Consider the following 23,970-nt stretch of genomic DNA (forward strand, 5'->3'; position numbering starts at 1 on the left):
ATTGTACAGACAGTCTGTGTGAAGTCTGTGTGGTTATCCAGCTGCACAAAGGCAGAGCAAGAGGCTCTACAGAGGGTGGTGAAGGCGGCAGGCAGGATTGTCGGGACTCCTCTATCAAACATCACCTCCGTCTTCACCTCCCGCTGCCTCCACCGCTCCAAGTGTATCATCAAGGACCAGTCTCACCCAGCACATCACCTCTTTCAGCTCCTTCCCTCAGGGAGGAGATACCGGTCCATACATGCCAAGAGTTAAAGATTTAAGAACAGCTTTTTCCCCCAAGCAGTCAGACTGTTAAACGCTCATTGACTGTCCCCTCACGTGCACCATGCACTTACCTGGACTTGATAATCACTGTTACCACTCATCATGCACTTTATTTAAAATATTCTGTTATGTACAGTGTTATATGTGTTTCATGTATGTATATATTGTACTACGGTCTGTGGGAGCTCCCCTGAAATTTCACTCACGGTCATATAAGAGTTTTAATGTAGACGGTTTTATTAATGAAATGTTGGGTATAAACTGGGAGGAGGTATGTTGTGAGGATGACCCAGAGGTTGCACTGGACTTATTTATGTCAGAAACAAATCAGCCCCATGGATAGATAGTAGCTTTTAATGAATTTTAATGAATGAGAGAGACATACTGTAGCCAAAAAAGCATCAGTGTGTTCCAGTTCTGCAGATGACAGACAAAAGTACCGTTCCTTACGTAATCAAGTCACAAAGTTAAATAAGGTGAGAAAAAGGGAATATTTTAAACCATGGTTATATGATGTGAGAAATGATGGTAAAAATCTATGGAATGTTTTAAATCAAATTATGGGTAGAAAATCCAATGTCTGTACACCTTTTGTTGAGTCATATGGAATTGTCCTAACCAAACCATGTGATATTGCCAACCATTTTAATGATTTTTATGCAAGTAAGATATCTCAGCTCAGGCAGGGAATGCACATCTCAAACAATACAAAATCAAATGACATAATTAAGAATATCATAATGAAAGATAAAGGGTGTACATTTGATTTTCAACAGGTTGAGGTTAGTGATATTGAAAGGTTACTCCAGGCTCTACCTGACAGCAAGTTAGCTGGCACAGACAACTTGGATAGTAAATTATTGAGAATTACTGCTACGATCATAGCAAGTCCAGTGTCATATTATTAATAGATGTATACAAGTGGGACTATGTCCAAAGATATGGAAGGAGGCTAAGGTTACTCCTTTACCCAAAGACTCCAAATCAGTTTTTAATGAGGGCAACTCCAGACCTAATATAGAAAATGTAATGTACATATACGTTGTATACATCTATTAATAATATGACACTGGACTTGCTATGATCGTAGCAGTAATTCTCAATAATTTACTATCCAAGTTGTCTGTGCCAGCTAACTTGCTGTCAGGTAGAGCCTGGAGTAACCTTTCAATATCACTAACCTCAACCTGTTGAAAATCAAATGTACACCATTTATCTTTCATTATGATATTCTTAATTATGTCATTTGATTTTGTATTGTTTGAGATGTGCATTCCCTGCCTGAGCTGAGATATCTTACTTGCATAAAAATCATTAAAATGGTTGGCAATATCACATGGTTTGGTTAGGACAATTCCATATGACTCAACAAAAGGTGTACAGACATTGGATTTTCTACCCATAATTTGATTTAAAACATTCCATAGATTTTTACCATCATTTCTCACATCATATAACCATGGTTTAAAATATTCCCTTTTTCTCACCTTATTTAACTTTGTGACTTGATTACGTAAGGAACGGTACTTTTGTCTGTCATCTGCAGAACTGGAACACACTGATGCTTTTTTGGCTACAGTATGTCTCTCTCATTCATTAAAATTCATTAAAAGCTACTATCTATCCATGGGGCTGATTTGTTTCTGACATAAATAAGTCCAGTGCAACCTCTGGGTCATCCTCACAACATACCTCCTCCCAGTTTATACCCAACATTTCATTAATAAAACCGTCTACATTAAAACTCTTATATGACCGTGAGTGAAATTTCAGGGGAGCTCCCACAGACCGTAGTACAATATATACATACATGAAACACATATAACACTGTACATAACAGAATATTTTAAATAAAGTGCATGATGAGTGGTAACAGTGATTATCAAGTCCAGGTAAGTGCATGGTGCACGTGAGGGGACAGTCAATGAGCGTTTAACAGTCTGACTGCTTGGGGGAAAAAGCTGTTCTTAAATCTTTAACTCTTGGCATGTATGGACCGGTATCTCCTCCCTGAGGGAAGGAGCTGAAAGAGGTGATGTGCTGGGTGAGACTGGTCCTTGATGATACACTTGGAGCGGTGGAGGCAGCGGGAGGTGAAGACGGAGGTGATGTTTGATAGAGGAGTCCCGACAATCCTGCCTGCCGCCTTCACCACCCTCTGTAGAGCCTCTTGCTCTGCCTTTGTGCAGCTGGATAACCACACAGACTTCACACAGACTGTCTGTACAATACTGCTGTAGGCCTATAATACTTATGTAAATAAGTAAGGCAATTGAAATATATCTGCAGTACAGCTCAATACACACAATTGTTAAGGGGATGCAGACCAGAGAAAGACTTCCGTCTTGTTTACATCAGGGTCCCCCATTTTCAATTCATCATAAATGTACAGTTCCCTCCCCCTTGTATATATTTACTGTATGTCACAAATGTAACAGTACTGCATGGTCTGCATCCCCTTAACAATTGTGTGTATTGAGCTGTACTGCATTCTGCAATCTGTTAATAAAGTTTTCAATCAATCAATCAATCAATAAATCAATCAATCAATAAATCAATCAATCAATCGGTCACTGTACCCATTCTGCAATCTGTTAATAAAGTTTTCAATCAATCAATCAATCAATAAATCAATCAATCAATAAATCAATCAATCAATCAATCAATCGGTCACTGTACCCATTCTGCAATCTGTTAATAAAGTTTTCAATCAATCAATCAATCAATCAATCAATCAATCAATCGGTCAGGTCACGTGTACCCATTCTACAATCTGTTAATAAAGTTTTCAATCAATCAATCAATCTGTTAATCTGTTAATAAAGTTTTCAATCAATCAATCAATCAATCCCGCAGTGCAACGTGCAACGTGACACAAAATCACGTCACCATAAAGTTTTCAATCAATCAATCAATCAATCCCGCAGTGCAACGTGCCAAAATCACGTGACCAAAATCAGCCAATGGAAGCGAGGGGTTGCTATGTGCGGCCTTGTATGTGCGGGGGCTTGTAAGCGCTGTTCTCCGGAGCTGCAGCTGGAAGCATCTCGTCTGACTGCACCAGCCAGGTCCAATCCACCTATACAGCCAGGAGGCACGGAGGCCGCTCTCTTCAGCCCGGTGTCGTTTAGGATAATATTAATAAGCCAGCAGTTTCGTGTTGCACCGCGTTAACAATTCGGTGTCTGTTTTGGTGCAGAAGGAGAAAAAAATGCGAACGTAGCAAGCGAGCGAGCCAGGCCCGTGTAAAGCGGGCGGACTATCCCAGTCATCCAGACAACAAGAAGAGCATTAATGTTTCTCATAAACGAATTAATCGAGTTGGTTCACAACGCTGGCGACGATGCGCAAGGACGTGAGGATTTTATTAGTCGGAGAACGTAAGTCGTTTACACAGATAATAATAATAATAATAATGTTAAACCGCTATCCATTTCATGATGATGATGCCATGGGCGCGTGATGCTGATGCTGACGCCCCCCATGAATGGCATCCCTATGTTTGATGTGTGCATGTTGGCTGTGTGTGTTAAATGAATGAATCCACCCATCGTTACAATTAAAAACCAGATATGAGGAGGTTTAGAGGTTATCTGGTTTAGAGGTTATATGATGAATTGAAAATGGAGGACCCTGATGTAAACAAGACGAAAGGCTTTCTCTGGTCTGCATCCCTTAACAATTGTGTGTATTGAGCTGTACTGTATTGTACCCATTCTGCAATCTGTTAGTAAAGTTTTCAATCAATCTGCAACGGCAACACTTGGCATTGCCCAGACAACCAAGGCCTTGTCCGCCTTGTTTCAGTAAGAATATTGCCTTCAGAGTCATCATGTGACCAGATTGATTGATTGATTGAATTGATTGATTGATTGATTGAAAACTTTATTAACAGATTGCAGAATGGGTACAATACAGTACAGCTCAATACATACAATTGTTAAGGAGATGCAGACCAGAGAAAGACTTTCGTCTTGTTTACATCAGGGTCCCCCATTTTCAATTCATCAGGACAGATATATGACATACAGATAGACAGTACTGCTATCTATACATTTATGACGTACCAGATTTGCAAATACAGTACTGTTTGTGATACAAAAAGAGTCAAGAAAAGGGAGTATATACATTTGACGTAAAAACTGTACATTGGAGGAGGTTGGGTGAGGTTGGGTGGGGTTGGGGGGGGGGGGGGGGGAAACACTGTACAACTGTACTAGCAAAACTGTACATTGGAATATTGACAACCATACTAGGTAAATTACTGTACATTGGAGGGGGTTGGGTTAGGACATTTACAGGGGCCAGTTTCGAATTGCAGTCTCCCGTAGGTGTTCTTTGAGAGTGGTTTTGAAAGTGGGTAGTGATTCACATTCCTTTACAGCTTTAGGTAGGGCGTTCCACATTGATGTGGCATAATTGCGAAACGTGTTTAGTCCCTTGTTTGATGGTGGTACACAGTCGTGCCAAAACCTAGGCTGTTGTCGTTTCCACGTGCATGTTCTTTTTATTTTTATTCAAAGAAGACTGAGACACCACTGACCACACATCCATTAGGGATTGATAGCGGTGTGGGAATTTCAATATAACATTGATTCTACCTATGGATAATATAGACAGCCAGAGACGTGTAACACATTGGTCACCCAGCAATAAGGTCCAATGAGGTGAAGAAGATGGGGTGGATTTATACATGAGATATACATGAGATAGGTTGCCATAGGTGTCCATCTCAGTAGCACAATTTTGGCTACTGTTGATGCTAATCATACTCATCTTGTGAGTTGTGAAATAATAAATGTCTTGAACAAATTAACCACTAAGACCTATAACCTCTATGATGATGTTGATTATGATTATTGATGTTGGGACTCGAGGACGGCCCTACTAAGGGGTTGTGGAAACTGTAGCGTTCTGTCAAATGTTGACCAGCTGTGGGAGACTAAGATCAATCTCTCTCTCTCTCTCTCTCTGTTTCTCTCTCTCTCTCTCTCTCTCTCTCTCTCTCTCTCTCTCTCTCTCTCTCTCTCTCTCTCTCTCTCTCTCTCTCTCTCTCTCTCTCTCTCTCTCTCTCTCTCTCTCCATTCTGATTGACAAGCTAAAAGCAATTGGTTTTGATAGTCTATCAGTGAGCTGGATGCAATCCTACCTTGAGGGGAGAGAACAGATGGTGGAGGTAAACGGTACTCTATCCCCCCCCCCCCCCCCCCCTCACAGTGAGCTGTGGTGTTCCACAAGGAAGCATACTAGGACTGCTACTGTTCCTAATTTATGCAAATTACATGTCATCAGCTTGTGACTACAACTTGTTCCTGTTCGCGGACGACGCAGCCCTGCTGGTTTCTGACAAGAACAAGTTACAGGTTGAACAAACCCTCAGCTCAGAACTCGGCAGAATCTGCACCAGACTCAGAAGAAGCTTCTATCCTCAGGCCATCAGAATGCTTTTTTTTATCCACTTTTTCTCCCATTTTCTATATTTTCTCCCATCCCAATTTCGTATCATCCAATTCAACCCTCCCCTGTCACGGACGCTGTTTCTTGCCTCCCACAAGCCGGCTGCAATGTGGACTAAGTCATACATAGCACAAGTCCCCTCCGGTACTTGAGGTAACAGCAGTCGCATCTTTTCACCTGCGCAGCTCGATCTCTCAGTGGCGAGGAGTAACGCGTGGGAGGCTCACGCTGCCCCCGACACTTCCTGATTCTACTGCACAGGCGCACCAACCGACCTGTAGGAGTCGCTGTCCACAACGCCCGATCCCCACCCATCAGTTTCCCACCCCCTAATAAGGCCAATGTGTATTAGTACGGACGACCAGCTAAACTGAAAGCAAATGTGGAGCGCTGGGCTCGAACTGACGAGCCCATCGTCTCCAGCATTTCGTGGCGAGCGCCTTGCCCACTACGCCACGTAGTCGCCCAGGCCATCAGAATGCTAAATGACAATAACACACGTTAATGTCCCCATGGGCCGTACACGTCTTCTTTAAACAAGTCAAGAAGAAACATAACAAGAAGTCAAGAACAGAACAAGAACACCATAAGAACACCACAAGAACAAGAACACCCATACCTCATTTCACCTTACTGTAAATTGTACCTAAATTGTACCTCATCCCATTTCTGCTTTGTACTGTATAGTATATTGTATTGTAACTCAGTTACTTCTACTCTGCATTGTACATTGTATATATATACTGAACACTTTTGTCTACGTACTTGACTTCTATTTTATACTTACTATACTTATTTTATACTTATCTATTTTTATCTAGCACAATCTCTGGAGCAAAACAGAAAGAAGCATTTTATATAAAAGTATTCTGTACTTCTGTATGACAACTAATAAAGAAACTTGAAACTTGCACCTGGCTCGCTGATAACAAACTATCATTACACCTGGGTAAAACAGAGTCCATTCTCTTCGGATCAAATAACAAACTCAGCAAGACCGAAGGCTTCTCAGTTACAGTGGGTGACAATATTGTCACAAGGAAAGATGAAATTACATACCTAGGTTCCATCCTAGAGGCACATTTTTCCTGTGACAAAACTCTGGCAGGAGCACTCATTCAAGGGTACTACGACTATGCTTGCACCTCATGGACGGTACCACTAAAAACAAGATTACAAACATCACAAAACAAACTGGTCAGACTACTACTTGACCTTACTCCTAGTAGAACCCACCTCACCCCTGCCCACTTTGACTACCTAGGATGGCTTAGAGTAGACGACAGCAACTTGCAATGGGCCTGGTCTACAAGATACACTATACGACTAAGGTACCCATGTACATGTCAAAATACTTCCCAAAGGTCAGTGAATACCACGACCACAACACCAGAGGGAGCTCAACAAATCATGTTAAACCCAGATTCGGCTCAAACAAGGGACTAAACACGTTTAGCAATTATGCCACATCAATGTGGAATGCCCTACCCAAAGCTGTAAAGGAATGTGAATCCCTACCCACATTCAAAACCGCTCTTAAAGAGCACCTACGGGAGGCTGCAATTCGAAACTGGCCACCGTAAATGTCCAAACCCCCCGGCCCACCCCCTCCTAATAGACAGTCTCCTCCCCACCGTATGTATATATTCTCTCCCCACCGTATGTATTATTTCTCTCCCACCCACCCACCCCCTCCTAATGTACAGTCTCCTCCCCACCATATATATTCTCTCCCCACCGTATGTATATTTCTCTCCCACCCACCCACCCCCTCCTAATGTACAGTCTCCTCCCCATCATATGTATATATTCTCTGTTAGGATCTATGGGTAACAGTACTGTATATTTGCATATCGTATATGTCACAAATATAACAGTACTATATACCTGTATGTCATGTATGTCCCTATGCCATAAATGTCATGATGTCATGTATGTTGTGTATGTCATAAAATGTCACTATGAATTGAAAATGGGGGACCCTGATGTAAACAAGACAAACATCTTTCTCTGGTCTGCATCCCCTTAACAATTGTGTGTATTGAGCCGTACTGTACCCATTCTGCAATCTGTTAAATAAAGTTTTCATTAATTCATTCTCTCTTCCACAGCCAAGGTGGGGAAGACCTCTCTGATCATGTCCCTGGTCAGCGAGGAGTTCCCACATGTGGTATGAATACACATTTACAGCTGCTACCTTTCTCTTTATAGTGTGGGCCTATATGACATTATTACATGGCGTTTTAACATTCGCCGAAATGCTTGATTGTGATTGGTCAATAGCGCTCGGCAGAGGTCTGTTATTACTCGACGGACCTCTGCCGAGCAATAATGACCGCTGTTCGCAGCTGGAGCAATCAAGCCCACTGACACACACTGCATCAGTGCAATCAGACACACCTGCCGGCTGCCGGCGAAGCTGCCGGCGATGACAGCGCGGAGCGACAGAACAGAACTGCGTCTGCATTTGATCTCGTCTTGTCGATGGTGTAAAATGAATTAGGTATATTGTTAGTAAGTTAGCCATGTAATAAGCGGGATAATGCAAAATAATTGACCTTCACTACGCTTAGAACACCTCGGCAAGGCGCCTCGGTATTCTAAACTCTGTGTCGGTCAATTATTTTGCGACAATGACCTCGTAGCTATACATTATCCCTTACTTAATAAGCAGGACATTTGGATGGTTCATCATTCCTGTCTATTGAACTTTCTATGGAACAACTTTCTTTGACCACCTAAGACAAACATGTGAAATGTACCAAAATATTTAGCATTTTTTTCCTTTGCATATATATGGCATTTGAAATTTGAATGAGTTCCAATAGTGTCATTGTGTTTATAATTCATGTTATTCCTGCAGCCACAAGTTAAGTCAATTTGAAAACGTATGAAACAAAATGGTTGTCTGAGCTCTTACTCGCGAATGAGGTTTAAATTCGCCTAGTAAACCCTAATATGAACCGCATAACCACAATTTGAACCCCACTTTACACACATACACTACACACATACACTACACACACAGTCAGTGTCCCCATGCAGTCTCTCTGGTGCAGCTCCCAGATTCAATGGTTCTCTTTCTGATTTCTACCTTTTGACAGAGTGGGGCATATTCACAAATATTGACTTAACTGTTCTGGGGCACAGGGAAAATGTGAATTGTTCAATAAATGTGTGGCGTTCCCCTTTTTAAGCTTATTGGACTCTATCACCTGTCCCAGTGCACAACTGTACAGACCTGGTGATGTAGACTTTCCACGTATGCATATTTAACCCTCCAGTCACCCTTAAAAAAAACCACTACCTGTCTCCCTAGTGACTGAAACTGCGATCTCAGTAAAACATATCTTTTTCATGTATTGTTCCAATTTTTTTTCATGAATATCATTATTAACTTCAGTCCTCACCATACATATCGAATATTTATTCATTTTCAGGATTTTAACCATATCTTAAATTAGGGTTAGGGTTGGGGTTAGGGTTGTGGTTAGGGGTTAGGGTTAGGGTTACCCTAACCCCCTAACCCTAACCCTAACCTGTCCAGTTCTGCGACTAGGGTGAAAGGTGTGACACTTGTTGTTCACACGCTTAATAGTGATTGTTTTTAAAAACAAACATGGATTATTGTAATGTGAGTCCAAGATGTGATACTGAGCTACTTTTTTGGCATACATAAAATCTAGCCAACACTATCCACAAACACACGTAAAAAAAGTTTTTTTGACCAGAACTGCGACAAGGGTGACTGGAGGGTTAAAAGGTTGGGAAAGACTTCTAGCATTTTATACATTTCTGTGTGTGTATAGTAGTTCCTGCACATTTTAGAACACTATTAGGTTGAATTCTAATATGAAAGATAGGTTGCCATTTACTTCTTTAAAAATTCACAGTTTAGGCGGCTGGGTGGCGCCGCGGACATTGCGCTCGTCACCAACGCAAGAGACACCGGTCTTGAATCCGGCTGTCAGAGTTGCCTCCGGCTTGGGCCGGCCGTCATACTGACTCAATTGGCAGAGTTAGCGGGAGGGGAGTCGAAGGGTGGTAGTCTGGTCGTTGTGAACAGCGACTCCTACAGGTCGGTCAGGGCGCCTGCACAGCAAAGACAGGAAAATGGCGGTGGCAGTGTGAGCCTCCTACACGTTACTACTCGCCAATGAGAGTCCACGCTGGCAGGTGAAAAGAAGTGACTGGCTGCCTCCACATGTATCGGAGGGGACATGTAATGGGCTTCTATTCTCCCTACGACCGGCCAGTGGGGGGCACATGAGAGCAACAATCAGGACAGGGGAGGGAGAATTGGCACGAGAGGAAATTGGGATGGGAGAAAAATCACAGAAAAAAGGAGGCGAAAAAGTAGGTAAAAAAAATAAAAAATTCACAGTTTAGTCTGTGGTTTTGTATCCGTTCCAGGTTCCCTATCGGGCTGAGGAGATCACTATCCCTGCAGACGTCACGCCAGAGAGAGTTCCCACACACATAGTAGACTACTCAGGTATGGCTAGTCTCACAGCCTAACCCTTTCACTACCACACTACAGATGGTTAACCTTTCACTACCACACAGTGTGGTAGTGAAAGGGTTAACCTTGTGTAGTGTGGTTGTGAAAGGGTTAACCATTTGTCGTGTGGCAGTGAAAGGGTTAACCTACACATTGTAATAGAAAACAACCTTCAATCTTACTGTCTATGCTATTTTGTCTATATTATTATCTACTATACTGCTATGTATCATGCTACAATGTCTATACTACTATGTACTATACTACTATGTCTACACTACTATCTACTATGCTACTATGTCTATACTACTATGTACTATACTACTATGTCTACACTACTATCTACTATGCTACAATGTCTATACTACTATGTCTATACTACTATGTGCTATGCTACTACTATGCTAATATGTCTATACTACTATGCACTCAAATTCATCACTCCTAGAAGAACAATACCACTTACCCTTAGCTGCCAGAGTTGTACCTTCTTGCTGACTACACGATTTGTAAGTCGCTTTGGATAAAAGTGTCAGCTAAATTACTAAATGTAAATATAATAGTAGACAGTAGGGTACTGTTAGCCTAACAGCCTAACCCACACATAGTACTCATGTGCTGTTAGCCTAACAGCCTAACCCACACATAGTACTCATGTGCTGTTAGCCTAACAGCCTAACCCACACATAGTACTCATGTGCTGTTAGCCTAACAGCCTAACCCACACATAGTACTCATGTGCTGTTAGCCTAACAGCCTAACCCACACATAGTACTCATGTGCTGTTAGCCTAACAGCCTAACCCACACATAGTACTCATGTGCTGTTAGCCTAACAGCCTAACCCACACATAGTACTCATGTGCTGTTAGCCTAACAGCCTAACCCACACATAGTACTCATGTGCTGTTAGCCTAACAGCCTAACCCACACATAGTACTCATGTGCTGTTAGCCTAACAGCCTAACCCACACATAGTACTCATGTGCTGTTAGCCTAACAGCTTAACTCACACATTAAGTGACTGGTCTAAAAAAGGGAGAGGCCCCACGATACAATGTTATCATGATACTAGAGTCACGATATTGTAATTATCACGATATTGCAATAAATTATGTATCCAACAGAAAACTTTGTTAACATCTGCAATGAAAATATATATACATCATCTGTTTTATCTAATAAGATAACGTTTTTAGTCTGTTCACCTCATTTCAATAATTTTTGCAGTATATATATAATATATTTTATTTATTTAAAATTAAATATTGATACTTGGCACGCAGAATATTGCAACATATTGCTGTATTGATCTCCCCACCCCTAATGTTGTATTGCAAAACATGTCACAATGACGAGAATACAATTAATATCTACTGTATTGTCAACTAGCACATAGCCCAGTGATTCACTGACTTCTCATTTAATAACTCCCATAGTCCCATCCCTAGTAATCAGTTTTATGTTTTTAATATTTAAAAGCCATTGTGGCTTGATAATGAACAATGGAGGAAAAAGGTGTGCCCTTAATTATTAGTTAGCTATCCCTTTTACCAGGCAAGTTGAACAAGAACACAATATTATTAAAAGCAGTGTCTTGGGAACATTGTGGTTTGTAATTGTGTTCTTGTGTTACATCCAGAGGCAGAACAGACAGACGAGCAGTTGTTTCAGGAGATTTCCAAGGTGAGAGTTTCTTTTATTATATAATATTGATTTTAGGCTCAGAGAGAAGTGCTGTAGGTGATTGATTGATTGAAAACTTTATTAACAGATTGTAGAATGGGTACAATACAGTACGGCTCAATACACACAATTGTTAAGGGGATGCAGACCAGAGAAAGACGTTTGTCTTGTTTACATCAGGGTCCCCCATTTTCAATTCATAATGACATTTATGACATACACAATATACAGATATATCATGACATTTATGACATACATGACATACAGATAGATATACAGTACTGTCAGGGGAGGAAACAAACTTTTTGGCTTACCAGCCAACTGGCGAGTATATGATTTTTTTTACCAGCCAAACAGATTTTTTACCAGCCATAAATAAATCGCTAATTGTGATAATAACTTTTTTGTATGTCTTCGTCTAAATTGATTTTCAATCATAGTAATAATCACACTGTGTCTCTACTCTTTAAAATATTTATTACCATAAAACATTAATAAGTGTCTCTACTCTTCACAATATTAGCATAAAACATATATTAATCACACCGTCTCGTCTCTACTCTTGAAAATATTAGGATATCACATATTAACATGAAAGAGGAAACTATTCTGGACTGGGTTGGGCTGAACTGGGCAGTGAAAGATGCTGGGCTGGACTGGGTTGGGCAGGGAAAGTTGGGCTGGTCTAGGTTGGACTGGGTTGGGCTGGACTGGGCTGGGCAGTGAAAGAACCAAGCATTTCACTGTAATGTAATAGCTAAATAAAACAACTTGAACTTGACTTGTTACATTTGCACTCTGGTTGGATGCCAAACGTATTCTGGTTGTACTGTACTTGTGCTGTATGATGACAATACATTGGAATCGAATCTCATGTCAACGCTAGGGGTTCAGCAGGTGTATTCTGAATGACAAGTATGACAACATCACCGTTGTGAAGGGCATATGGGCGAGTGGTGATATGGGGGGAAACCCGGTAATAATTCGGTAATAATAAAATGTCACTCGGCTGCATTTAAGCAAAGCCGCTCAGTATAGTCGTCCACTATGTTGAACGCGCGTTATGGTAGCTTGTTACATGCTAGGTAGCTAGCCGGCTAATGCTGGTTGACTTGAGTGAGTGGAATCGTTAGCCTCACGCCCACTTGTCATTCTCATCCGCAAGGTGCAAGCATAGGGAGGGGGGGTTTGGACATTTACAGGGGCCAGTTTCGAATTGCAGCCTCCCATAGGTGCTCTTTGAGAGCGGTTTTGAAGGTGGGTAGGGATTACATTTTTTTTTACGGCTATGAGTAGGGCGTTCCACATTGATGTGGCATAATTGCGAAACGTGTTTAGTCCCTTGTTTGAGCCAAATCTGGGTTGAACATGATTAGTGGAACTCCCTCTGGTGTTGTGGTCGTGGTATTCACTGACCTTTGGGAAGTATTTCGACATGCACATGGGTACCTTAGTGGTGTAGTGTATCTTGTAGACCAGGCCCATTGCAAGTTGCTGTACTCTGTTTACTCTAAGCCATCCTAGGTTGTCAAAATGGGCAGGGGTGAGGTGGGTTGTAGGAGTAAGGTCAAGCAGTAGTCTGACCAGTTTGCTTTGTGATGTTTGTAATCTTGTTTTTAGCGCCTTTGAGGTGCTTTGGTACCATGAGGTGCAAGCATAGTCGTAGTACCCTTGAATGAGTGCTCCTGTTAGAGTCTTCAGGGTATTCTTGTTTACCAGAGAGGAGATCCGGTACAAGAATCTTGTTCATTGGTTGACTTTTTTGATTACATTGGATGCCATTTGTCACAGGAAAGATTTGCCTCTAGGATGGAATGTAATTTCATCTTTCCTTGTGACAATATTGTCACCCACTGTAACTGAGAAGCCGTCGGTCTTGCTGAGTTTGTTATTTGATCCGAAAAGAATGGACTCTGTTTTACCCAGGTGTAATGATAGTTTATTATCAGCGAGCCAGGTGCAGATTCTGCCGAGTTCCGAGCTGAGGGTTTGTTCAACCTGTAACTTGTTCTTGTCAGAGACCAGCAGGGCTGCGTCGTCCGCGAACAGGAACAAGTTGTAGTCACAAGCTGATGACATGTCATTTGCATAAATTAGGAACAGTAACGGTCCTAGGTGTAGGCCTAAGTGTTCATTTGCATATTGAGCAGGGAAGCGAGATCCCATCACAAGTTGTCACTCGATACACATGTTGAGACACATTCTAAAGCCAGCTATCATGGATGTAATGCTTAACTCATTCAGGGCCAGACCTGAGATAAGTCGGGTTAACTCGCCGACGCTTGAGCGCCAAACCCGAGAAAAGTCGGGTTTTCATCGTTATTTATTTTATTCGATATTTCCATTCATTATCCATCCAGGGAGCCTGGTGTTATCATTGGGAATGGGTCTGAGATCGCAAAAGTCCAATACCGCCGCCTGATGGGTTGCGGCCTGTATTGCACATCCTTTGAAACTCTGTATTCGGGTGTGCGTCGATTAAATAGGTCTGGGCGGACTTTTCCTAGTCGGGCATGAGGAGCGCTTATAACGCATGGATTTATAAGAATCAAACACTCTCGATTCATGTTCTTTGGTGGATTATGTTATGGACACGGTCAACATCAATACTTGGAATGGCGATCAGATAATTGGAATATTCTTTTTGGGGTACATCTTAGTCAAGGTAAGGGCTATATGGTATCAATCTTGCGTTGATCCAATAATTACTTCATTGCGATCGGAGCGTGTGTGTGTAATGTACTGTGTAACGTATTTCGTTGGTGACGATCAAAGCATAAAAAAACGATACCGATAATATAGATTTGATTTAGAAACAGTAGCGTATACAGGCGAGAAACGGCACGTTTTTAGTGAAATGCACATATTGCTGGATAGCATCATTTTCTGGGATTAAACAGGATTACTCTAAAACTATACTCATATTCACCACGGTATAAAACGGGAATGTATGGATGACATTTTTTTTCTTTTTCACAAATTGAACGATAGATACTCAATGTCAAATGGGCAATAGTATTATATCCATAGCTATGATATATAATATAGTTTTAGCCCTGCAAACACTGCCATGTATTCCTCTACTTTAAAGCGGTGGCCTTTTAACCAACACAGTACACAGCGCCCTCTGGCGCTGATTGAGTTAATGGACTTCTCTGTCTCTCTGCGTCCCACAGGCTAATGTTATTTGCATTGTCTACTCTGTCAACAACAAGAAGTCCATTGAGAAGGTGAGTTACCTGTTGTGTTTTAGTTTATATATGTTTTTGCTGCATTTGAGATCAATACTAGCAAATTGGGCACCCAAGTGGCGACCCATGTAACGTGCTGCGTCGCAAAGCGGCCGACCCGGGTTCGATTCCCGGACCCGGCGTCCTTTGGCGAATGTCTTCCCCCCACTTTGTCTCCCGTTCTTCCTCTCTCTCTCCCTCTACTGGACTGCCCGGTAGTACAAAAAAATCAACAAAAAAACAGAATAAAAAAAATTATAAAAAATACTAGCAAATTCCCTTTACTGTTCCTGTATCATTTAAGTGTATGATGACTCCCACTTAAGTAGTGCTGGTCCTTTAATTTCATGATATTGTTTCCCCGTCTGTTTATTCAGGTGACCAGCCACTGGATCCCACTCATAACTGAGAACACAGATAAGGATAGCAGGTACGTCATGTGGTTGATGGGTCTGTTGGGGTTTCTAATGAGATTTATGCTTTGGTTTAATAACATGATACATGAGAAGGCGCATCAAGCTAACAATCTTTGCAGACAGACAGGGGCGAAAACAGAACCTCCTTGGCACAAGTCACATGGTCAGAACCAACAGGCTTCGCTCCTTTATGTCTCCCATCCTTAGATGCTGCCTAATACAAAATATAACTTTGTTGTATAAACATAAAAAAAATTAAATATGTCAACACCTTATGAAATAACGCTGGCTAGGCTGGTGTTAATGAAATGTTGTAGACCTAGACTCCACATCATCTTGGATAAGGTGCATTTAATAAAAACACATTTTATAATGTAATCAAGAATGATGTTGACATGTGTGTGTGTGTGTGTGTGTGCGTGTGTGTGCGTGCGTGCGTGTATTTCTGTCCAGGGTTCCTCTGATCCTGGTCGGGAACAAGTCAGACTTGGTGGAACACAGCAGCATGGAGATAGTCCTGCCCATCATGAACCAGTACTCTGAGATAGAGACGTGTGTAGAGGTGAGACACCTGATGACTGCTATGACTAGTATTACTATGACCACTATTACCATCTATAAGGAACCAGTACTCCGAGATAGAGACCTGATCACTGCTATTACTACTATTACTATGACCACTATTGCCAGTGGCGGCTGGTGAATTCTTCTCCAGGGGGGGGCGCTATACCAAACATTTTGCAAACATGTACAGAGGTATCACAATGTCACACACACACACACAAACACACGCGTGCACGCATTGGCGAAACCACACACTGAGTAGCCTACTGTGCACGTCAAAACCACAAGGTATGAATATTTAAGTAGGTAGAGTACAACTATCACCATTGCCATCAATCAATATATGATCACAGTCAATGCAGCCACGTTTCCAATAGCGTCTACACAAACACGCACGCCCAGATCTCAAGACTCTCTCTCTCTCTCTCTCTCTCTCTCTCTCTCTCTCTCTCTCTCTCTCTCTCTCTCTCTCTCTCTCTCGCTCTCGCTCTCGCTCTCTCTCGCTCGCTCTCTCTCTCTCTCGCTCTCTCTCTCTCTCGGACTCGGTAGCAGCATATTATCACTGTAATATATTTGTGCATGCTCCCATGCGCACGCCCGTATTCAGATCCGTACAATAATAATCACAGAGGTATATCTTGTCATTTGAAACAAGTTACCAATATATTGTCCCGTGTAGGCCTGCCGCGATAAGCAATAAATCGATTAATTGCCGCGATAATTTAAATGAATGCAATGATTTTGACGGACGCGATTAATTGCTATTTGCGCGTTTGTTTTAATGAGGCGGAACCAGTGCCCCTTGTCAGTCACTGTCCGTGTTGGGAGGCGGGCCGCTGGCTTTACTACAGCACAGCACAGGAGCTCCGTGGGGCAACACCACATAGCTTAACTACATTTCTCAATAGTGTTGCTCCTTTTAACCAAGTAGCGTTATTTGTAGTGTAACGTTAGAATAACACAGAATAACGTTAATACAATTACATGCATCATTGTTTACAATGAACGGGTGGGGCTAGTCAAAGGACTGGAGACGGGGACAAGTTAAACATGAATTAATTTATTATAACAGGTCGTTTTCGAGTCGTGCTGCAGTGCCTACGCACCACAGCTATTCTATTATATACTGCTTTGACGCTTCCTCCTCATCGTTGATTGCCTGTAGTAGCTGCATCTAACGTTAGTAGCTAACGTTAAAACTAAAAAACACAACCGGACGAGACAAGTTGTCGGCTAGGATAATCACAACAATACTTCCGGTCCGGTCGGTGGGCTTCAAAATAAAAGTCTTAAACACCGGAAAAGACGGAGCGGTGGGCTTCAAAATAAAAGTTTTGGGAAATAAATTTCTCAAAAAAATTCTCTAACCGGTCGCAATAATATCGCTTATCGCGATATTTTCGGGGGCAATTAATCGCCCAGCAAAATGTGTTATCGTGGCAGGCCTAGTCCCGTGTGATTATGCCCCCCCTGCGGCAAAATTAATTAGTATCCCCCTCTATCTCTCTATCTCTCTCTTTCTCTCTCTCTCTCACACACACACAGCATATTTTGCATATTGTTAAAAGAGCCAAGGCTAGCTTGCATAAATTAAACATAGACTTACCATCACAAGAGTTGAAGGGGGCGAGATATTCAGCTGTCCACAAGCCATAATCCACATTTTTTTTGAAATCCACTCAAAAAGAAACTCCAGTGGGGCGCCCCAGTGGCGAACCACATAGCGCGCTCAGTCGCGACACGGCCGACCCGGGTTCGACTCCCGAACCCGTCGTTATTTGCCGAATATCTTCCCCCCACTCTGTCTCCCATTCCTCCTCTGTCTCTCTCTACTGGACTGCCCAGTAGCAATAAAGCGATAAAAACTCAAAAAAAAAAACTCAAAAAAATAAAATTAAAACTCCAGTAACAGTCCATGGGCATGTTGCATCTGTCCCCGTCGTTTTAAAAAGCAGGAATGGAAAGCAACATACGGCATTTACATGACTGCATCCAGCTAGCATATAGCTTCTTGTTAGCCAAGTAGCCAACACTTCTTACCACCAGCTTGAAAACGACAGAGTATATTGTCTTCCTCTGTCTGTTGATTGTTTCTGAATTGAGATATCAGGCTGATGAGGTCGAAACTGTTTCACTCCAGTGTTCATCTCTCAAAAGGTATTGTTTTGAGTGATTTACCTGCATTTTCGAGGTTGGAATGTTCTGCCTCCATGATCCATGGTACAGCTACTAGTAAGCTAGCAAGGGAGGGAGTGACAACACACCAGTGACCCTGCTTGCTTGGAGCGCTAGAAAGCCGCGCCCGACAGATCATATTTATGTCCGTTGATAGGCTACATTTATTTCCTTGATTCATTTACATTGGCCGCTTGCGCGCAGTGACACAGAGTCAGTGTGCGTTAAGGACTAGCGCCCAAGTTTGGAGGTAGTGTGACGTCAATCACAAACGAGAGGGGAGAATAGCATGAACAAACTATATTACATACATGCTATATTAACGTTATTGTGCATTTTAATAGTAATTATTATTAATTTTAAACATGTTTAGTTTATTTTTAGGGCTTCAAAATATCTAAAATAAAAAACACAAGTTCTTCTTCTCCCTCTCTCTCAACCAGGGGGGGCGGCGCCCCCTATCGGCCGGCCGCCACTGACTATTGCCATCTATAATGAACCAGTACTCTGAGATAGAGACCTGATCACTGCTATTACTACTATTACTATGACCACTATTGCCATATAGGCTAGTTAAACATGTCTCAACAAATGCGCATGTTTGTATTAATTAATGATTGTACCATTATTACTATCAAATGTAATGATTGTGAAATATTACTGTAATGAGTTGTGTGTGTATGAATCAAGCATCCTTGACTCCAGGGACAACGATGGAAATAAGTCTCGGCTTTTCGTTTCTATCCCTGACAAAGCAAATACTCATGTGATCTGTATATGTTTGTTGTCTAAATAAATACCTACGGTACCTACCTACCTGCCATTTATAATGAACCAGTACTCCGAGATAGAGACCTGATCACTGCTATTACTATGACCACTATTGCCATCTATAATGAACCAGTACTCTGAGATAGAGACCTGATCACTGCTATTACTACTATTACCACAACCTAGTACTCTGAGATAGATACCTGTAATCACTGCTATTACTACTATTACCACAACCTAGTATTCTTGAGATAGAGACCTGTGTCAGTGGTGTCTACTGTAATAATATACTACTATATCTATACACCTAGTACATCTAATGTAGTATATGGATCGAAGACAATCTACAGTATCACCTTCTTTAAGGCTAGCTATTACTGTATTACTCCTGAGACCTCTTCATGCAGTTGAGAGGTCAGAAACGTGTGTCAGCAGTCCAAAAGGAAAATCAATATCATCTTTGCCTGATATAGTTTGTAAATGTAAGCTATATAAGGAAGGCACCATGAGAGCCTATCAGCATACTTTCTTCTGAGCTTAGAAATGCTGCAGTTCTTTCTGTCTCCTCGGTCTGAAGTTGACCACGGGCCATGTTCTCTCTAGCCTCCATTGAGATCTGCCATTGATATCTGCCTTCACTGTTTTTACTGTTACATAATATTATATTATTTATGAGCCTGACCTTCACCTGGACATGCGTCTTTCATGCTGTTTCTCTCACAAGGGGAATATATAACCACGTATAAGATGTGTGCTTGTGTCTGTTAGCTGGGTTCAGTGTAAGTGTAGCCATGGGAGTCTGTAGTCAGCATGTGAGCAGTGTTGATTTTATTGATCAGTTTATTAGTTGGTTTATCCATCAGCCTCGTAGACGGAATTCCCACAGGTTCTTTCTTGCCTTGAAACTCGATGGGAAATCGGTGACCTCTTCTCTGCAGAAATACCCATGGTAGTTAGTTCCATGTGCTTACCTTCATAATTATAATAATAATTATAATAATTTATAATAATAATTATAATTGGTTAGACTAGAAGTCTTTATTTGTCATGCAGTTTAACACACACACGTGAGATGGGCGACCCACAGGAACACACACACACACACATGCACTGAGTCGCAGATGAAATGTCTCTCTGCACTTTTCCCATCCCGTTGTCCTTCCCCCTATGGGCCGGGAGCAGATAGGGTGTCAACGTGAGCCGCGCCCCGGGGACCAATCCAAGTGCTCCTGTCCGTCTTCATCAAGGACGCCACAGCGTTAGCGATCTGTTGTTGTGCATGTTTTTCCATTGGGTTTATCTTATCGGGGGGGAAACCCTTGCAAGCATGGGGAGAACATGCAAACTCCACACAGAAAAGCCTGGGAGATACCCCACCTGAGTACCTGGCATCATGGAAACCTGGTCCCCAAGCGGGAATCGAACCCTGGACCTTCTTGCTGTGAGGCGACAGTGTTAACCACTACACGACCACCATGCCGCTTACCTTCACAGTGTATTCAGTAGACAAGCCTAACTAACACATGCATACTTTCGCGGCCACTGGGATGAGTCTAATTAATCTCAAGAGGACCGTGAAATGTAAACAGACGTGGGGCTGTTTGTAGAGCTAAATCTATACTTTATAGTATTGCTATCTGTCCATTCTCATTGTGAATTGAGACCATAAACCGTCCCTTCAAAATGGCTTAAAGAATTTTTTTTTTCATCAATACGTTCTCATTTTATAGCGCCGTGAATATAAGCATTATACCGGATTTGGTCTAGTATATTTCCTGGAAGCCGAGATAATGGGCTAATAACGTTAAAGGAAAACTCCAACATTTTGGGAAATTAGCTTATTTAACATCTTCCCTGGAGTTAGACAATAAGATACATACCTTTTTTGTCTCTGTGCGTGCATTTAGCTTTGGGAACAGTCGCTCCGTTAGCGTAGCTTAGCTTCATCACTGGAAGTGGGGGAGGACAATAGCCTGACGTTCCCTTACAGTGTATACAGTCACCAAATACACTCCAAAACGTTCATGTAAACATGTTGTGACCTGTGTATTTACCATGTGGAGAAATAAAAAATAATCGAATTAGACAATTACGTTTTCTTAGCTTTTCGAAATGCTATAAAAAGGATATGAACCGATTAAAAAAACAATCCATTTCAACAATGTTGACTGCAAACAAGTCATTGATAAGCGGCGGGCAGATTAGACATATAGCCATAATCTAAAACATAGATTAGGCATTCAACAGGGTAAAAGGGTAAACAAGGTCGGCACTGATAGTGTTAACCGTATTTCTTCTGAGCTGTTATTTCTATGTTACAATATGTTGTCTCTTGATAGAATAGAATAATATGGTGAGGCAATATGCATTTAATTGTGGAATAGTCTTAGTGACGGGTTGAAGTTGTGTACTTCTCAGCGGAGATTTAAAAAGGCCCTGAAGGATAAAATAATTCAGGAGTACAGGTTTGAGTAAAACATCAAACATTTTTTTTTCTTTTTTTTTCTCAAGAATTATATCTTGCAGCATATTTTAAGTTTTTCTTTCTTATATTAAAGTATATTTCGTTTTTTTAAGAATTGTAAAGGATAGGCAAAAATAAGGATGTGCTTCAGCCTATTCCTTTTTTCGGTCATTGAGTTTGGATTTTGTGTGTGAGCTTACTTTGAATATGTACATTTGTGATTTTTTCTTTCTTTCTTTTCCTTTTGAAAGTCCACACAAGACCGAAAATAAACTATTCATCATCATCATCATCATCATTTATGTATATCTCTTTCCTAACTTCTTTCTCACTTTTTCAAAAATGTTAGTGTTCGGCAAAGAACCTGAAGAACATCTCTGAGCTGTTCTACTACGCCCAGAAAGCAGTTCTGCACCCTACCGGTCCCTTGTACTGTCCAGAGAAAAAAGATGTAAGATAACAAAAGCAGCCACTGATAAACTATGGAGTATGTTGTTCAATTAGTTAGTTAGTTAGTTTAGACAAACATGTTCTCTTACTGAACCCTTCAAATCATCTGCTTGTTTCTCAGATGAAATCTCTTTGTGTCAAAGCCCTGACGCGCATTTTCAAAGTGTCCGACCTGGACAACGACGGTATCCTCAATGATATTGAGCTCAATTTCTTCCAGGTTAGTCATACTGGAAGGTATATATACTTACCTTATGCATACCGCACCTTATGTGTATACTGTATACTTCATCAGAGCATATATTTAGCATTTGAGCATTTTTAGATTATATATTAGATTAGATTTAGATGATTGGATTATTTGATTATATGTTGCATATATTTAGCATTTTAGCATTTCGTTTTTTTTATATTAGATTCGATTTAGATTATTAGATTATATATTGTAACTATGTATTGTAGGGCAAATATAACTAGGGCATACATACCCTCATCTTGCACCTTGTTGCCCATATGCACTCCAGAGTTAATTATATTGTTTAAACTGCCTTTTTATTCTATATTTTTTTTTACTTCTCCACTGTACTATAATTCTGTGACCTGTACCTGTATGTCTTCTACTACCTGTACCTCCCCGTCCCCCATGCTGCTATGATGCCTGCATTTCCCCAAGGGGATCAATAAAGGAATATCTTGATCTTATCTTACTGACTTGTTGTCGTAGCATCATGACGGCGTCGGTGGATATGGTTTTGTCATGTCTTTGATGACTGTGCTGCTTTCACAGAGGACGTGTTTCAACTCCCCACTGGTGCCTCAGGCCCTGGAAGACGTGAAGAATGTGGTGAGGAAGAACGTGAGCGATGGAGTTTCAGACAACGGCCTCACTCTGAAAGGTATAAGTCCCTCACTCTGAAAGGTATAAGTCCCTCACTCTGAAAGGTATAACTCCCTCACTCTGAAAGGTATAACTCCCTCACTCTGAAAGGTATAAGTCCCTCACTCTGAAAGGTATAACTCCCTCACTCTGAAAGGTATAAGTCCCTCACTCTGAAAGGTATAAGTCCCTCACTCTGAAAGGTATAAGTCCCTCACTCTGAAAGGTATAAGTCCCTCACTCTGAAAGGTATAAGTCCCTCACTCTGAAAGGTATAAGTCCCTCACTCTGAAAGGTATAAGTCCCTCACTCTGAAAGGTATAACTCCCTCACTCTGAAAGGTATAACTCCCTCACTCTGAAAGGTATAAGTCCCTCACTCTGAAAGGTATAAGTCTCTCACTCTGAAAGGTATAAGTCCCTCACTCTGAAAGGTATAAGTCCCTCACTCTGAAAGGTATAAGTCCCTCACCCTGAAAGGTATAAGTCCCTCACTCTGAAAGGTATAACTCCCTCACTCTGAAAGGTATAACTCCCTCACTCTGAAAGGTATAACTCCCTCACTCTGATAGGGATTAGGGGTGGGGTAAAAAGCTATATTGCAATATTTTGCGTGCCGATATTATATTGATGCAGTGACACCAAGTGTCAATATTTAAAAATTGTAAAATATATTTTTTGCTTTCTTTTGGCTTGACAATCATATTTTACTGCAATAAAAATGTATGGAATGAGGTGAACAGACTGAAAACCTTATCTTATTAGCTAAAACAGATGATGTATATATATTCTTTATGGCAAATGTTAAGGTTTTTCATTGGGGACATAATCTGCAGTTGAAAGGTAATAAATTGCAATATTGTGATATTAAATTATTGTAACTCTTGTATCGTGATAATATCGTATCGTGGGGCCTCTGGTGATTCCCACCTCTAATAGGGATGTTGTGACGGATTGAAACAACTTCAGGGTTCAAAACGAGCTTCAAGGTTTTGGCACAAATAGACATTGGGATGATTAGTCCTTGGGCCGGACGAGATATCGGTACCGAAAAGGCGGCAAAACCTTACCTATTTTAAAGTGTTCATAGGGTCAATATAAGTTAATTAAAATA

At 41.3% G+C, this 23,970-nt stretch overlaps 1 protein-coding gene across 1 annotated transcript in view; it reads left to right on the top strand.

The window, feature by feature from the left end:
- Window positions 1–3,381: 3,381 nt before the first annotated feature.
- The window catches only part of rhot1b (ras homolog family member T1), a 57,901-nt gene continuing 37,312 nt past the window's right edge, over window positions 3,382–23,970 (top strand). The window contains exons 1-10 of the mRNA XM_084317914.1: window positions 3,382–3,647; window positions 7,836–7,894; window positions 10,138–10,219; window positions 11,867–11,910; window positions 15,087–15,140; window positions 15,518–15,570; window positions 16,010–16,118; window positions 21,880–21,981; window positions 22,102–22,200; window positions 22,768–22,876. Of these exons, the coding sequence (XP_084174040.1) occupies window positions 3,611–3,647; window positions 7,836–7,894; window positions 10,138–10,219; window positions 11,867–11,910; window positions 15,087–15,140; window positions 15,518–15,570; window positions 16,010–16,118; window positions 21,880–21,981; window positions 22,102–22,200; window positions 22,768–22,876 (748 nt within the window). The 5' untranslated portion in view covers window positions 3,382–3,610. The remainder of the gene's footprint in view (window positions 3,648–7,835; window positions 7,895–10,137; window positions 10,220–11,866; window positions 11,911–15,086; window positions 15,141–15,517; window positions 15,571–16,009; window positions 16,119–21,879; window positions 21,982–22,101; window positions 22,201–22,767; window positions 22,877–23,970) is intronic.

The sequence above is a fragment of the Notolepis coatsorum genome (assembly GCF_963971535.1).
Source record: "Notolepis coatsorum genome assembly, chromosome: 7".
NCBI lineage: Eukaryota > Metazoa > Chordata > Actinopteri > Aulopiformes > Paralepididae > Notolepis > Notolepis coatsorum.